At 45.0% G+C, this 17,306-nt stretch overlaps 1 protein-coding gene across 2 annotated transcripts in view; it reads left to right on the plus strand.

The window, feature by feature from the left end:
• The window catches only part of LOC124007250 (neuroligin-2-like), a 97,489-nt gene extending 80,642 nt beyond the window's left edge, over positions 1-16,847 (plus strand). For both annotated transcript variants that reach the window (XM_046317680.1, XM_046317681.1), the window contains 4 exons: positions 3,264-3,529; positions 3,726-3,879; positions 12,010-12,376; positions 12,527-16,847. In XM_046317680.1, the coding sequence (XP_046173636.1) occupies positions 3,264-3,529; positions 3,726-3,879; positions 12,010-12,376; positions 12,527-13,460 (1,721 nt within the window). In that variant the 3' untranslated portion in view covers positions 13,461-16,847. The remainder of the gene's footprint in view (positions 1-3,263; positions 3,530-3,725; positions 3,880-12,009; positions 12,377-12,526) is intronic.
• Positions 16,848-17,306: the final 459 nt, after the last annotated feature.

The following is a 17,306-nucleotide window of genomic DNA, read 5'->3' on the forward strand; positions in this document are numbered from 1 at the left end:
TTCTCAGAACCTCCCTGCAACCCAAAACTGACACATTTTCACTTCTATTCTCAGAACTTTTTTTTTTTTTTATTACATTTTTCGGGTCAGGAAGCCTATAGGTTCGTTCCCACAACCAATGTGAAACCAAAAACATACGTTCTCACAACTTCCAAGGAACCAAATGTGCTATCTGGGAACAGTCATCATCATTTTAGTGATTATCATCAACAACATAAGAATCATCATCGCCAACATCATCAAACATGATAGTCAGGGGCCTCTCGAGTGGCGCAGAGGTTTTAGCTGCGTCACTACAGATCCTGGTTTGATCCCAGGCAACCAGGAGACCCATGAGGCGGCGCACAATTGGCCCAGCGTCGTCCGGGTTAGGCGAGGGTTTGGCTGGCAGGGATGTTCTTGTCCGGTCACGCTCTAACGACTCTTGTAGTGGGCTGGGCGTAATGCACGCTGACACGGTCGCCAGGTGTATGGTGTTTCCTCCGACACATTGATGTGGCTGGCTTCCGGGTTAAGTAAGTATTGTGTCAAGAAGCAGTGCGGCTTGGCGGGGTTGTGTATCGGAGAACGCACAGCTCTCGAGCTTCGCCTCTCCCTGCACTCAAGCATCAATACATTACTCATCCCCCAACACTGTCAACCAAGAGCCAAGACTAAACCAATTCACCTTGGTGGTGTGCAGACTGGTTGTATATTATTCTTAATTTCGCACAAACCAAACTATATATTCACAGTGTTATGAATGAATTGTGGTTTAGTTGGTAGCATTTCATAGTGTGACTGATTTGACTAATTTCATTATACTGTACAAAATTAGAGGTGCGCTATTTGATAGATTCCCCCGCTCCCCCTACCTCTGGCTTCCAGTGGGGAGACCTGAGGTTAATCTACCCCCGCCCCCTCCCCATCTCGTACTTCTGAGTGGGAGACCTTCCCAGGCAGTAGCCTGCCTCGCTCACAAACTAGAATCAGGGCGCCCACCCCGACAAGGTTAATTGACCTACAATCCCACACGGTGACATGATATCATTGACAAGTCGTGCAAATGTCACCATTCCAACTTTTTTTGTGCGGGCTCCCCGTGCTGCCCTGGGCGGCTGCCCATGTCGCCTATACCTATATCCGCCACTGCGTACGGGAGTTGCAGCTATGGGACAAGCCTGTAACTACCAACTGATTTCACGAAATTGGGGAGAAAAAAAAAATAAATATTATTTTTTTATGTCATTTTGGGCTCCCGAGTGGCACAGCGATCTAAGGCACTGAATCTCAGTGCAAGAGGCTTCACTACAGTCCCTGGTTTGAATCCAGGCTGTATCACATCCGGCCATGGTTGGGAGTCCTATAGGGCAGCACATAATTGGCCCAGCGTTTGGCCGGGGTGAGTAAGAATTTGTTCTTAACTGACTTGTCTAGTTAAATAAAGGTTTTTTCTTTTAACAAGTAAACAAATAAACAGTCATCTACAATAACAGCAATATCATCATCTACGACAACAATCCCCAGTATTCCTGCCATCATAATCACCATATTACCATTTCAATCATCAACACGATAGCAGTATCCAACATGTTTGAACTACTATTCAGGTATGTGTTAAAAATGGAAACTCAGAGAGGTGTATTTAAAGGCCCAATGCAGCCATGTTTTATATCGATATCATTTCTGGGTAACAATGCAGTACCTTACTATAATAGTTTTCCTTTTAAATTGACAAAAATAGCTTTTTCAGAAAAAGAAAAAAAATTGTCTGGGAGTGGTCTGAGTGGGGAGGTTAACTTAAAACTAGCTGTTATTGGCAGTATGGTTTGGATCTCTCTTTGTTATTGGTCTATTTACCAACTGATGTCACGAGGCAAGCCGAACCTCTCGCCCATGCGAACAGGCTGATTAGAAGGTCCTGTGTAGATTGTATTTTCAACCAGAAACTATTGGGAAATAACACTGCTCAATTTTCTTTACACTTATATGGTGTTAGTTTCATCAGCTGTTGTGCAATGTGATACAAAACATAGGAAAACTACATTTTGACTGCACTGGGCCTTTAAAGACAAATGTTCCTCTTGCCTCAGTTCCATAGTGTCTAACTGAGTAACAAGGTAGTATGTCATTGAACCCTAGGATAATGTATGAATATCAATGAGGTAGGTAGAGTATTATGGGATAGAACTTTAGGCCAATATGGACAGGACTATCTGAGATTGAGCCACATATAGAACAGGTTCGTTGAATCAGATCAATATGCAAATGACAACATCATTAATTTGACTTCGGTATAGGAAATCTGATTGTAGATTCTACGGTGTAGAATATGAATCTCCGTTTGTGTATATGAGAAAGTGACTGGTGTATGAGTGAGCACTTTGGACTGAGTTAATATGGATGTGTGTGTGTCTGTCTGTGAGAGAGAGAGCACTATAACGAGGCCTGTCAATATGGATGTGTCTGTCTGTGAGTAGGAGAGAGCAGAGCTGAGCACAGAACTTGAGCTGCAGCTGAGACGAGTCTTAATTGATTTCACAGGGAGAGGAGCGGGGGAGGTGGCACATGCAGAGGATGGGGGATGGAATGGGGCGAAGGGGGTCTTAATTATTAATGACAGAATCTGCAGATGAAAACAGGGGGACAACAAGGCACTTTACATAACAGTGCAGCAGTACTCTCCTCTCTCTCCCTCTCCCTCTCCCTCTCCCTCTCCCTCTCCCTCTCCCTCTCCCTCTCCCTCTCCCTCTCCCTCTCCCTCTCCCTCTCCCTCTCCCTCTCCCTCTCCCTCTCCCTCTCCCTCTCCCTCTCCCTCTCCCTCTCCCTCTCCCTCTCCCTCTCCCTCTCCCTCTCCCTCTCCCTCTCTCCATTCAACACAGCCACCAGTCAGTGGAAACACCAACACAGCTGTGTGCCGGCCTGTCGCCATTTTGTGTGCCGGCCTGCCTCCGTATGTGATGTGAGAGAACCGGTGGATTTGGCAAGCCTAATGTTTACAGTGATTTAGTGGGGCTGGGGTGAGAGGCAGCATATCTGGACCGGTGCTCCCTCCATATGTAATACTTCACGGTGCTACGGCTCCTCCTCTGATGCATGCATCATTAAAGCACTCTCTCTGTAGTGCCTTGAAGGCCTCGTGAGAAGCTAGTGAGTGTGTCAGAGGGATGAAAAGACAGCGTAAATGGAGAGAGTGATACTTTCTCTAGATGCAGACAGTACAGTGCCCTGTATCTATTATACACTCAGGGATCTGAGTCCTCTGACCCTATTGTGACCCCCAGGTCTGTTCCAGAGAGCCATAGCCCAGAGTGGCTCAGCCATCTCCAGCTGGTCGGTCAACTACCGACCCCTCATGTACACCCAGATCCTGGCTAAGAAGGTAGGCTGCAGCTACGGGGACACAGGCGACCTGGTAGAGTGTCTGAGGAGGAAAACCTTCAGGGAGCTGGTGGACCAGGACATCCAGCCGGCCAGATATCATATCGCCTTCGGCCCAGTGGTGGATGGAGACGTGGTGCCCGACGACCCTGAGATTCTCATGCAACAGGTCGGACTCAGCCTCTAGCTCCAAAACAACATGTCTATTCTGTCTTTCAATTATTCTTAACTGTATTTCTATCTGTCTTTCTCACAGTATTTTATGTATTTGGCATTTTTATGCAACGTCTGCTATTACTGTTTCTATCGCAGTGTCTTTTTCTACCTCCATGTTCTGTGATGCTTTGTGTGTGTGCTACCACCAGGGGGAGTTCCTGAACTATGACATCCTGCTGGGGGTGAACCAGGGAGAAGGGCTGAAATTTGTGGATGACAGTGAGGGGGATGATGGCATCTCTGCAGCCTCTTTTGACTACACCATCTCCAACTTTGTGGACAACCTGTATGGATACCCTGAGGGTGAGAGTTTGTTATAAATGTTCTCATACAGACAAACATATTCGTCGCCCCCACAGGAGCAGAAGTAATGCTCCACTTACCCATATGCGTTAATAATAGATAAATATTTTATTTTGCAATGCTTTAGTATTTCATTGGTGGGTATTCAAGGACTCTCTGTTCCTTAACCTCCCCATCTTTTGTTACTCTCTAATCTCTCTTGCTCTCATTCTGTCTGCCCCCTCTCACTCTGTCTCTTTCTCTCTCTCTCTCTCTAATCTATCTCTTGCTCTGATTCTATGTCTCCCCCGCTCACTCTCCCCCTCTCTCTGTCTCTCTCCCTCTCTCCACCACCTCTCCTACCTCTCTCTCTCTAATCTATCTCTTGCTCTGATTCTATGTCTCCCCCGCTCACTCTCCCCCTCTCTCTGTCTCTCTCCCTCTCTCCACCACCTCTCCTACCTCTCTCTCTCTCTCTAATCTATCTCTTGCTCTGATTCTATGTCTCCCCCCGCTCACTCTCCCCCTCTCTCTGTCTCTCTCCCTCTCTCCACCACCTCTCCTACCTCTCTCTCTCTCTCTATTCTATCTCTTCAATTTCAATTACATTTAAGGGACTTTATTGGCATGGGAAACATATTGTTTACATTGCCAAAGTAAGTTAAATAGATAATAAACAAAAGGGAAAAAACAATACAAAATAAACAGTAACATTACACTCACAAAAGTTCCAAAATAATATATTATGTTTTATTGACATGCAAATAGTTGAAGTACAAAATGGGAAATAAATAAACATAAATATAGGTTGTATTTACAAAGGTGTTTGTTCTTCACTGGTTGCCATTTTCTTGTGGCAACAGGTCACAAATCTTGCTGCTGTGATGGCACACTGTGGTATTTCACCCAATAGATATGGGAGTTTATGAAAATTGGATTTGTTTTCGATTCTCTGTGGGTCTGTGTAATCTGAGGGAAATATGTGTCTCTAGTATGGTCATACATTTGGCAGGAGGTTAGGAAGTGCAGCTCAGGTTCCACGTCATTTTGTGCACAGTGTGCACGGCAGCCTTTCTCAGTAGCAACACTATGCTCACTGAGTCTGTACATAGTCAAAGATTTCCTTTATTTTGGGTCAGTCACAGTGGTCAGGTATTCTTCCACTGTGTACTCTCTGTTTAGGGCCAAATAGCATTTTCGTTTGCTCAGTTTCTTTGTAAATTCTTTCCAATGTGTCAAGTAATTATCTTTTTTGTTTTCTCATGATTTAGTTGGGTCTAATTGTGTTGCTGTCCTGGGGCTCTGTGGGGTCTGTTTGTGTTTGTGAACTGAGCCCCAGGACCAGCTTGCTTAGGGGTCTCTTCTCCAGGTCCATTTCTCTGTAGGTGACGGCTTTGTTTTGGAAGGTTTGGAAATCGTAGTAGAATTTAACGGCTCCTTTCTCAATTTTGATAATTACTGAATATCGGCCTAATTATGCTCTGCATGCATTATTTGATGTTTTACTGAGGATATTTTTGCAGAATTTTACATGCAGTGTCTCAATTTGGTGTTTTTTCCCATTTTGTGAATTCTTGGTTGATGAGCAGACACCAGACCTCACAACCATAAAGGGCAATGGGTTCTATAACGGATTCAAGTATTTTTTTGCCAGATCCTAATTGGTATGTCGAATTTTATGTTCCTTTTGATGGCATAGGAGGCCCTTCTTGCCTTGTCTCTCAGATTGTTCACAGCTTTGTGGAAGTTAGTGGGGCAAAAAAGTATTTAGTCAGCCACCAATTGTGACAGACAAAATGAGAAAGAAAATCACATTGTAGGATTTTTAATGAATTTATTTGCAAATTATGGTGGAAAATAAGTATTTGGTCACCTACAAACAAGCAAGATTTCTGGCTCTCACAAACCTGTAACTTCTTCTTTAAGAGGCTCCTCTGTCCTCCACTCGTTACCTGTATTAATGGCACCTGTTTGAACTTGTTATCAGTATAAAAGACACCTGTCCACAACCTCAAACAGTCACACTCCAAACTCCACTATGGCCAAGACCAAAGAGCTGTCAAAGGACACCAGAAACAACATTGTAGACCTGCACCAGGCTGGGAAGACTGAATCTGCAATAGGTAAGCAGATTGGTTTGAAGAAATCAACTGTGAGAGCAATTATTAGGAAATGGAAGACATACATGACCACTGATAATCTCCCTCGATCTGGGGCTCCACGCAAGATCTCACCCCGTGGGGTCAAAATGATCACAAGAACGGTGAGCAAAAATCCCAGAACCACACCGAGGGACCTAGTGAATGACCTGCAGAGAGCTGGGACCAAAGTAACAAGTGAATGCACCAATTTGTAAGTCGCTCTGGATGAGAGCGTCTGCTAAATGACTTAAATGTAAATGTAAATGTAACAAAGCCTACCATCAGTAACACACTACGCCGCCGGGGACTCAAATCCTGCAGTGCCAGACGTGTCCCCTTGCTTAAGCCAGTACATGTCCAGGCCCGTCTGAAGTTTGCTAGAGAGCATTTGGATGATCCAGAAGAAGATTGGGAGAATGTCATATGGTCAGATGAAACCAAAATAGAACGTTTTGGTAAAAACTCAACTCGTCGTGTTTGGAGGACAAAGAATGCTGAGTTGGATCCAAAGAACACCATACCTACTGTGAAGCATGGGGGTGGAAACATCATGCTCTGGGGCTGTTTTTCTGCAAAGGGACCAGGACGACTGATCCGTGTAAAGGAAAGAATGAATGGGGCCATGTATTGTGAGATTTTGAGTGAAAACCTCCTTCCATCAGCAAGGGCATTGAAGATGAAACGTGGCTGGGTCTTTCAGCATGACAATGATCCCAAACACACCGCCCGGGCAACGAAGGAGTAGCTTCGTAAGAAGCATTTCAAGGTCCTGGAGTGGCCTAGCCAGTCTCCAGATCTCAACCCCATAGAAAATCTTTGGAGGGAGTTGAAAGTCCGTGTTGCCCAGCAACAGCCCCAAAACATCACTGCTCTAGAGGAGATCTGCATGGAGGAATAGGCCAAAATACCAGCAACAGTGTGTGAAACCCTTTTGAAGACTTTGACATTGCCAACAAAGGGTATATAACAAAGTATTGAGAAACTTTTGTTATTGACCAAATACTTATTTTCCACCATAATTTGCAAATAAATAAATTAAAAATCCTACAATGTGATTTTCTGGATATTTTCTTCTCATTTTGTCTGTCATAGTTGAAGTGTACCTGTGATGAAAATTACAGGCCTCTCTCATATTTTTAAGTGGGAGAACTTGCACAATTGGTGGCTGACTAAATACTTTTTTTGCCCCACTGTACCTGTGGCGCTGATGTTGAGGCTGAGGTATGTATTGTTTTTTGTGTGCTCTACGGCAATAGTGTCTAGGTGGAATTTGGATTTGTGGTCCTGGCAAATGGACCTTTTTGGAACACCATTATTTTTGTCTTGCTGATATTTACTGTCAGGGCACAAGTCTGACCGAATCTGTGCAGAAGATCTAGGTGCTGCTGTGGTTCCTCCTTGGTTGGGGACCGAAGCACCAGGATCGTCAGCAAACAGTAGACATTTGATTTCAGATTCTAGTAGGGTGAGGCCGGGTGCTGCAGATTTGTTCAAGTTCCCTCGCCAATTCATTTATATATATGTTGAAGAGGGTGGGGCTTAAGCTACATCCCTGTTTCACCCCCGGCCCTGTGGAAAGAAATGTGTATGTTTATTCCCCCAATTTTTAACTGCACTCTTGTTATTTGTGTACATGGATTTTATGTCATATGTTTTTCCCCCAACACCACATTCCATCAATTTATATAGCAGACACTCATGGAAACCTTTTTTTAAATCAGCAAAGCATAAGACTTTGCCTTTGTTTAGAATTTTTTGTTTGTCAATTAGGGTGTGCAGGGTAAATATGTGGTCTGTCGTACATTAATTTGGTAAAAAGCCAATTTGACATTTGCTCAGTACATTGTTTTCACTGAGGACATGTTTGTCTGCTGTTAATGATAATGCAGAGGATTTTCCCAGGGTTGATGTTGTTGCATATCCCCTGGGAGTTGGGGTCAAATTTGTCTCCACTTTTGTGGATTGGGGTGATCAGTCCTTGGTTCCAAATATTGGGGAAGATGCCAGAGCTGAGGATAATGTTAAAGAGTTTAAGTATAGTCAATTTAAAATTGTGGTCTGTGTATTTTATCATTGCATTTAGGATACCATCAACCCCACAGGCCTTTTTGGGTTGGAGGGTTTGTATTTTGTCCTGTAGTTCATTCAATGTAATTGGAGAATCCAGTGGGTCCTGGTGGTCTTTAATAATTGATTCTAAGATTTGTATTTGATCATGTATTTGTTTTTGCTGTTTGTTCTTTGTTATAGAGCCTAAAAGATTGGAGTGATTTATCCATACATATCCGTTTTGGATAGATTCATGTTGTTTGTTTAGAGTTTTCCAATTTTAACATAAGTGGTTAGAGAATATGGATTCTACAATTACGTTGAGCTGATTTCTGACGTGCTGTTCCTTATTTTTCCGTAGTGTATTTCTGTATTGTTTTAGTGATTTGCCATAGTTCCCTAAAACACTTCTGCGAGCAGGCCTTTCTAATTGACCTGGCCCGCGTATCCTTATCTCAGTTCACTGGTCACGATGGCAACACCCATCCGTAGCACGCACTCCAGTAGGTGTATCTCACTGATCATCCCTAAAGCCAACACCTCATTTGGCCTGCTTTCGTTCCAGTTCTCTGCTGCCTGTGACTGGAACGAATTGCAAAAATCGCTGAAGTTGGAGACTTTGATCTCCCTCACCAACTTCAAACATCTGCTATCTGAGCAGCTAACCGATCGCTGCAGCTGTACATAGTCTATCGGCAAATAGCCCACCCATTTTTACCTACCTCATCCCCATACTGTTTTTATTTATTTACTTTTCTGCTCTTTTGCACACCAATATCTCTACCTGCACATGACCATCTGATAATTTATCACTCCAGTGTTAATCTGCCAATTGTAATTATTCGCCTACCTCCTCATGCCTTTTGCACACAATGTATATAGACTCCACTTTTTTTTCCTATTGTGTTATTGACTTGTTAATTGTTTACTCCATGTGTAACTCTGTGTTGTCTGCTCACACTGCTATGCTTTATCTTGGCCAGGTCGCAGTTGCAAATGAGAACTTGTTCTCAACTAGCCTACCTGGTTAAATAAAGGTGAAATAAAATAAAAATCCTGGAAGGATATTGACCTCATCCCGTCAGTAGAGGGTGCCTGGTTGTTCTTTTAAAGTGCTTTCCTCGCCATCTTAAATAAGCATGCCCCTTTCAAAAAATGTAGAACTAAGAACAGATATAGCCCTTGGTTCACTCCAGACTTGACTGCCCTTGACCAGTGTAAAAACACCCTGTGGCGTACTGCATGAGCATCGAATAGTCCCCACGGTATGCAACTTTTCAGGGAAGTCAGGAACCAATACACACAGTCAGTTAGGAAAGCAAAGGCTAGCTTTTTCAAACAGAAATGTGCATCCGGCAGCACTAATTCCAAAAAGTTTTGGGACACTCTAAAGTCCTTGGAGAATAACAGTACCTCCTCCCAGCTGCCCACTGCACTGAGACAAGGAACCACTGTCACCACTGATAAATCCACGATAATCGAGAATTTCAAAAAGCATTTCTCAACGCTGGCCATGCTTTCCACCTGGCTACCCCAACTATGGCCAACAGCTCTGCACCCCCCCACAGCAACCGGCCCAAGCCCGTGAAGGTACCACATTCATCTGTACAAACAATATTAGGCAAACATAAACACCATGGGACCACGCAGCCGTGATAACACTCAGGAAGGAGACGCGTTCTGCCTCCTAGAGATGAACATACTTTGGTGTGAAAAGTGCAAATCAATCCCAGAACAGCAAAGGACCTTGTGAGGATGCTGGAGGAAATGGGTAAAAAAGTCTCTATATCCACAGAAAATGAGTCCTATATCGCCATAACCTGAAAGGCCGCTCAGCAAGGAAGAAGCCACTGCTCCAAAACCGCCATTAAAAAAGCCAGACTACGGTTTGCAACTGCACATGGGTACAAAGATCGTACTTTTTGGAGAAATGTCCTCTGGTCTGATGAAACAAAAATATAATTGTTTGGCCATAATGACCATGGTTATGTTTTGAGGAAAAGCGGGAGGCTTGCAAGCTGAAGAACACTATTCCAACCATGAAGCACGGGGTGGCAGCATCATGTTGTGGGGGTGCTTTGCTGCAGGAGGGACTGGTGCACTTCACAAAATAGATGGCATCATGAGGCAGGAACATTTTGTGGATATATTGGATACAATTCGAAATCAGTCAGGAAGTTAAAGCTTGGTCGCTAACGGGTCTTCCAAATGGACAATGACCCCAAGCATACTTCCAAAGTTGTGGCAAAATGGCCACTCAAGGTATTGGAGTGGGTGTCCGTTGCTCTGTTGCTCCTGTGTGAGGTGTTGGGGCTACGGTTGAGGATGACGTCCTTCAGGGGCGTGCCGACGTCCTTCAGGGTCCTGGAAAAAGTTGGGATTTCTGCCTTGTGGAGGTGGACCTGGTAGTAAAGGCTGTTAAAGTCCAGGGTGGAGTGGTGGGCCAGGTAGAAATGTAGGTTTTGAGGCACAGTCTTGCGAAATGCTTGCATTCACCCGCTGTATGGTGGCAGGGTGAAAGTCTTTTTGTGGTAGCAGGGTGGAGATAAACACTTGTGCGCTGGGGTGAGTGGAAGAAGCTTTTTCAATCACTCCCAGCCTTGCTGGCTTGTCTGGGGGGAGTGTCCTGCTCTCTGTCACACCTCAGCCTTCTGACCTCGTCCTTCAATACCATGTGTGCCTCTTCATGTTCTCTCACATCAGTCCGTAGAGCAGCCAGCTCTCTCAGACAGCCGTCCATCGCCACATCCTGCCCTCCGGGTCTTGTTGTGCTTGTCTGTTTTGTGGGGGTTTTCTGTCTGGATTGTGTGGACTAGCTCTCTGATCTCCAACATGTCTCTCTCTCCAGCTCTATGAATTCATCCCTCTCAATGATGGAGGAGCAGTGCAGTTGTGGAACCTGGGTGTGTTCAGTGCTGGGGGGGGGGGGGGGTGACTATCCTCGTCTGCAGGACAGTTTGAAGAGGTGTGATCAGACTCACTCAGGATGGGGAGTCGTCACAGGGAGAGCTTTTCCTGCTGTGCTCGCTCTTTATCCCGTAAAGTCCTGCATGAGGATGCCCTGCACCATTACTGTCCCAGACTTGTACACGTTGACAGATGTTGTTTCAATTTCCTCAATGTCTAGTATTCTGAGTTTCCACCCTAGGCCAATACACTCTCTGTTGGGGTCGTGTGCTCTTACAGCACTGTGCCATGCCAGGGGAGGGTCTGTGTGGGAAATGAAGTTGCTTACGTTCCCCTCTTTGTAGCAGTCAGCAAATAATGTTTCTGGATTGTCCTTGAGGAGATTTTTTTGTACTTATTCCTTGCAGTGTTATTTTTATTATAAATGGGGTACTGTATTGTAATGACCTCTGGACAGGGATAAGCCATTGGGGCTTCAAAGGTCTCTACATTTGGGTGGGGGGAGCTGTGAAACTCTCCTGCCATTGTTGGGTTCAAGAGCTTTCACACATCTGACTTCACACCTCAGTGCTAATTGAAGGTGAAGCCAGGTCTGTTCTGTCCTAGCAGCTTGGTAGCTTAGTATACTTATTTACTTAACTTTATATAACAAAATGAACTAGAGATTGTCTTTTTGGCTTCAGAAGTAGCTTCAGACTGAATATTACTCACTCAGTTTTGTGTTGGATGGTATTTCTAGGTTCCGCTGTGTTTCTTCTGCAGGTTTTGGTTTGTTAGAAGTTTTCTCTTGATAGTCCCTGCTCTCATTCTCTGCCCCCTCTGTCTCTCTACCCTTTCTCTCGCTCTAATCTCTCTCTTGCTCGTTCTCTGCTTCTCCCCCCTCTCTGTCTCTCCACACTCTCTCTGTCTCCCTAATCTCTCTTGCTCTCATTCTGTCCCTCCCCTTTCTCTCTCTCTCTCGCTCTCTCTCTCTCTCTCTCTCTCTCTTGCTCATTCTCTCTCTCTCATCTCTCTATTGCTCTCTCTGTGTCTCACCCCATCTGTCTGTCTCCAGGTAAGGACATCCTGAGGGAGACCATAAAGTTCATGTACACAGACTGGGCCGACAGGGACAACATAGACATGAGGAGGAAGACCCTGCTGGCACTGTTCACAGATCACCAGTGGGTGGCGCCAGCTGTGGCCACAGCCAAGCTGCACGCTGAGTTCCAGTCTCCTGTCTACTTCTACACCTTCCACCACCACTGCCAGACGGAGGCCCGGCCAGAGTGGGCGGACGCGGCCCACGGGGATGAGCTGCCCTACGTGTTTGGGGTCCCCATGGTGGGAGCCACAGACCTGTTCCCCTGTAACTTCTCCAAGAATGACGTCATGCTCAGTGCTGTGGTCATGACCTACTGGACCAACTTTGCCAAGACCGGGTCAGTACTGAACCTAGACAGGACCTAGACACAGCACTGAGATATCAAATTAGAAACATGCTCTATCAGATGCATACAGTACATGCTCAATTATTTTGATCATCTTTCATCTTTCTTTCCTTCCTTCCTTCTCTCTCTTTTTTCCATCAGGGATCCCAACCTGCCTGTCCCTCAGGACACTAAGTTCATCCACACCAAGCCCAACCGCTTTGAGGAGGTCATTTGGACCAAGTTCAGCTCCAAGGACAAGCAGTACCTCCACATTGGCCTGAAGCCCCGCGTCAGGGACAACTACCGGGCCAACAAGGTGGCCTTCTGGCTGGAGCTGGTGCCTCACCTGCACTCCCTGCATGAGGATATCAACCCCATCACCACCCGGCTGCCACCTGGAGGAGGAGGTCCCCGCGTCCACCGGCCTGGCCCCCCTGGGGCACGCTCCACCCGCCACCCCGTCATCTCCACCAACCCCTCTGAACCCGAGCCAGACCCCTCCGAGCCGCCCCGCCGCAACCCGTTCCCCGACGAGATTAGGGACTACTCCACGGAGCTGAGTGTGACTGTGGCTGTGGGCGCCTCGCTGCTCTTCCTCAACGTGCTGGCCTTCGCAGCGCTCTACTACAAACGGGACAAGCGCCACGAGCTGCTGCAGAGACGCCACCGTCGCTTGTCCCCCCAGCGTGGCATGGGCACCGCCATGGGCTTGGGCATGGGAGGGGTGGGTGCCCCGTCCCACAATGACCTGGCACTGAGCCAGGAGGAGGAGCTCATGTCCCTGCAGATGAAGCAGCAGAGAGTAGAGATGGAGCATGGTATCGGCACGCCGCTCCCTTCCCGCGGTCTCCATGGCGACCTGGAGCCGCTGCGGGCGCAGGTGGGCCCGCCGGACTACACGCTGGCACTGCGGCGGGCACCGGAGGACGTGCCGCTGATGACGGCAAACACCATCACCATGATGCCCAGCACTATCAGCGGCATGCAGCCCCTCCACCCCTTCAACACCTACCCCCCCGCCCCGGCACCCTCCACCACCCCCGGCCACAGCAACAACGCCCTGCCACACCAACACTCCACCACCCGCGTATAGGACCAGGCATAACCTCTGGATCAGCAGAGATACAAATGAACACCACACAGACTGGTCCTCTCCTTCTTCTCTCTCTTACTGGGGTTATCCTCTATTCTTTTTCTGTGTTGCTTTTTTCTCTTTCTCCTTGTCATTCTGTTCTCTGTCAATCTCCCCATGAGGCTGTGTTATCGCCCCCTACTGTTGGGATGCATGGCTCAGTCTGACTCAGGCTGTGGGCTGCTGGGACAAAGACTATCATTACCCAACTAACACATCTCATATCACACATCTTCCAACCTGTTCATATGTCTGTACAATCTGGGTATTTCACTCTCTTTCTCACTCTCTATCTTCCTCTCTCTCTCAAACAATATTACTGTTCTTCTTCTCTCTGCCTCCCACTCACTTCTCTCCATGTCTGTTCCTATAGCTCTTGATCACAACGTTCACACAATCCTCCCAGTCTCATTTTCATCCTATTTCTCTCTTGCGCAAAACACTTCTCCTCTTTGGAGTCTTTTATACAAACACATAAATGTAAATGATGTATTATTGATAAATTGTAAGGATATGAATGAAAAAGGTGAGATCCTGATATCTCGTTTTTACCAGCATTCTTGGTGCCAAGTACTGTGATAACGCTCTTCTTTCAATGGGGTCCAATGGACCACCTGGAGAGGCCCATCCTGACTTGATCTTACACAAGGAATTATCATAATCAAAAAAGTGCCAGACGTGTCATCTTTCTTTTTGATCTTTTGCAATTTATTTTTGTTTTTACTGCATTCAGTGTTGCACCTTGGCTGGGCTTTACTCAAGGGGGAAAATATTAAATATATCCATGTAAAAAATATGAGAATATTAAGATTTATAACTGTTTTTTTTGTCTGGGATCTTCTGCATGATTTTTATTTTCTAAATGGAGGATGGACATCAGAGTGGAAATCTTTAATTTTTCCTTTTTATTTCCAGGTTTGGCCTTGATTTATTTTTTATTTTTTCTTAAAGTACTTTCTTTTTGTTTTTTACATCAGCTGAACTTCGTGCACAAGAGAACTATCTTCTATTCTGTAGATACTTCAAAAAGGCTTTCAAGAGATGAATATTGACTATGATTATAACAAGGACAACAAATATGTCCTTTATTTTGTTTTTTCATTTCTTATCACTGAGGCTGTTCCACAAGCACCTGCCGCCCTGAAAGACTGATGGAAGCCCCCTCTCTCTCTCCCTCGTTTTATTTCTCTCTTTCTCTCATTACTTTTGCTGTGGAGTGTTGCACGGTCGACTGAAGGGAAAACATTGTTGGACTTTACCACTCCATCAGCTTGCAGTGTTTGTCCATGATAGACTAATACTTGTTTTTGAATGGTGAAAATGTCATACTTCACGTGGATTGCCTCAATGAAAAAAACTGATAAAATTCTACACATTTTCCCGGGAATAAAGGGTTGTCTCTGAACAATTATCTTCGTTTTAAGCACTCTCATCCTCTCCTCAGTGGACTTTTAGCTACGTGCTTCAGGTTTCTGGAGACTGGGTATGACTCTGTCTTTTCAAATCTACTTCTGTTGTTCTGAGGGGAGAGGGTGCAGGAGGTATGTGGAGGGGGGGGCTCAGACAGCCTGACTGACATACTGTAGGTCAAAGGTGAAAAGCCTTGTACGCACGTTTTAGATCTTTCAACCGCACAACTGAACACAGGGACACAACGAACTCTGGACATTCATGAAAATAAACTGTTACAGAACAGATGTTGAGACAAAATACGAAAAACCTTGACATCAAAACCAACAGCGACGATGGAGCGATGACTCTTCAGAAGAAGCCTGACATGTCTCCGATGCACTGAGGATGCGTTCTAAATCTTGAGTAGAAAAAAAAAAAACATTTGATAAACATTACTCACATATATACACAGAAAAAAAAAAACCTGGCAGGACTGAGTTCCCCATGTTTTTCCTGTTCTGTTTCCTGTCTTGTTTTGGGATGATGATGATGATCACACTGGGGTTAGACTGGCATCTGTCACAGGGGCCGGGGACTCCGAAAAAAGAACAAAACAAACACCATGGAAAACAAACTGTACATTTTTTTTTAAGTGTAAGAGAACAAACTGGTATTTGTAAATATTATGTTTATGGTTTGGTTTACGAGTGAACGGTGAAATCTTTCCTTTGTGACGACAGGTGCAAAGTTCAGACGGCTGATCCGTTGTTGTTGTTTGATTCTCTTTCATTTCTTAGATTTTCAAGGTCAAAGTGCAACAAGTTATGGGAACATGTAGACAGTTATTAACATACATGAATGATCTGCGAACTACATCTAAAATCCTAGCATGATCGAGTTCAACGTAATAGCAGTAGGTAAGGGGATATGGCTCAGGTTTCTCTAGGGTAGAAAGGACATACTGGATGTGTGTGGGGTTTTGGATGGAGGTGGGCATTACTTGCACAATTGTCAATTGCCACATCAATCGTGAAGACAGATTTTGTTTGGATTCAGTTAAGATGAGCCTTCTGCATCCGTTAAGTGGCCAAAGATAAGAGCTGCATAAATAGCAGATTTCGATAGAATAGGGATACAGAGAAAAGGAAAATAGGAGAATGGCCAAGAGCGAGAGACAGAAGGAAAGAAAATCGTAAGGCACTGATGGAGAGTGGTCGAGATAAAGCCATGGTTTGAAACTGTGCTCAACCCAAACCTACAGAACTAGGAAACTTGAATCTTGATGGTGGTGCTGTTGGTACTTGTTAGTGACACTCACTGTCCTGAGATATGACATACAGTATTACCCATAGCTTAGAACAGGTACAGTATGTTGTCAAGTCCTTTGTACTCTTTAGTCTTGTTTCAGACTCTGATGGTTGTGGTTGCTTTGCTATCCTTTACTATTATCTTGGCCATGCACACTCTCTGTTTAAGTCATTTTCTGGGAATATCAGCCCACCTGTTTGCTGTCCATTTTAGAGGCCCATGTTTCCAAAAAGGAAAAGTGAAAAAAATACAGTATTTTTCTAAAAAAATATATATATATATGACTGAAATTTGGAAACCAGGGATATGGCAGCCAACAGACTCTGGAAGCACACTCTCACCAAGTTTACACAGTGACACTAAAGTCTGACTTTGGCTCAATGTTACAAAGAAACATTACAAGGATGCAAATCTCTACTTTTCCAAGGTTCACGCTGGGTTGCCCAAAAAGGTTTGCACCTGTTTGTCTCTGTTTTCATTTAGTCTGAAATCAGCACTTACTGGAGGATTAAGACACTGTAAGGAAGCATAACGAACGGGTTTAAAGAATGAAGTTAATATTTCTATTTCATATAGAGGCTATTACAGACTGTATGTTGTGCACCTGAAATGGAGAACATTAAAAATACATTCTTAAACAAATTATCACATTTGCCTCCCTGTTATTGTCTATGAACACACAACATCTAATTATTTAAATTGATAATCTGTGAGTGGTTGCTGATCTGATTAATAATTACCCATGTTGACATACTTTGGTTGGTGTTCTTTTGTGTGTTTTTCGGGTGAGCATTTGGTCTATATGCACAAATATGAGATGATTTCCTGATGGTGTCTTTTTCTTTTCATAGCCATAGAGCTGTTCTTTGTGTCTGCGGGGTCTAAGTAGGGCAATGATGTCACGGTCTATCCAGCAGAGGGCAACAGAGTGCAGAACTGTCTCCAGGAACTGAACTCATTCTCATCTTCAATTCTCCGCCTGCCAGGCCGGAAGAGCTGTATGTGCTGCCTGGTGGTGAAATACAATGTCTGCTCTGACCCCAAAGACAGGGTGAGCCAGAGGAAGGTAGAGAGAGGGGGCGTGGAGGGAGGGAGGGGTACAGACAG

Source organism: Oncorhynchus gorbuscha, linkage group LG20 (genome assembly GCF_021184085.1).
Source record: "Oncorhynchus gorbuscha isolate QuinsamMale2020 ecotype Even-year linkage group LG20, OgorEven_v1.0, whole genome shotgun sequence".
Taxonomy (NCBI): Eukaryota; Metazoa; Chordata; class Actinopteri; order Salmoniformes; family Salmonidae; genus Oncorhynchus; species Oncorhynchus gorbuscha.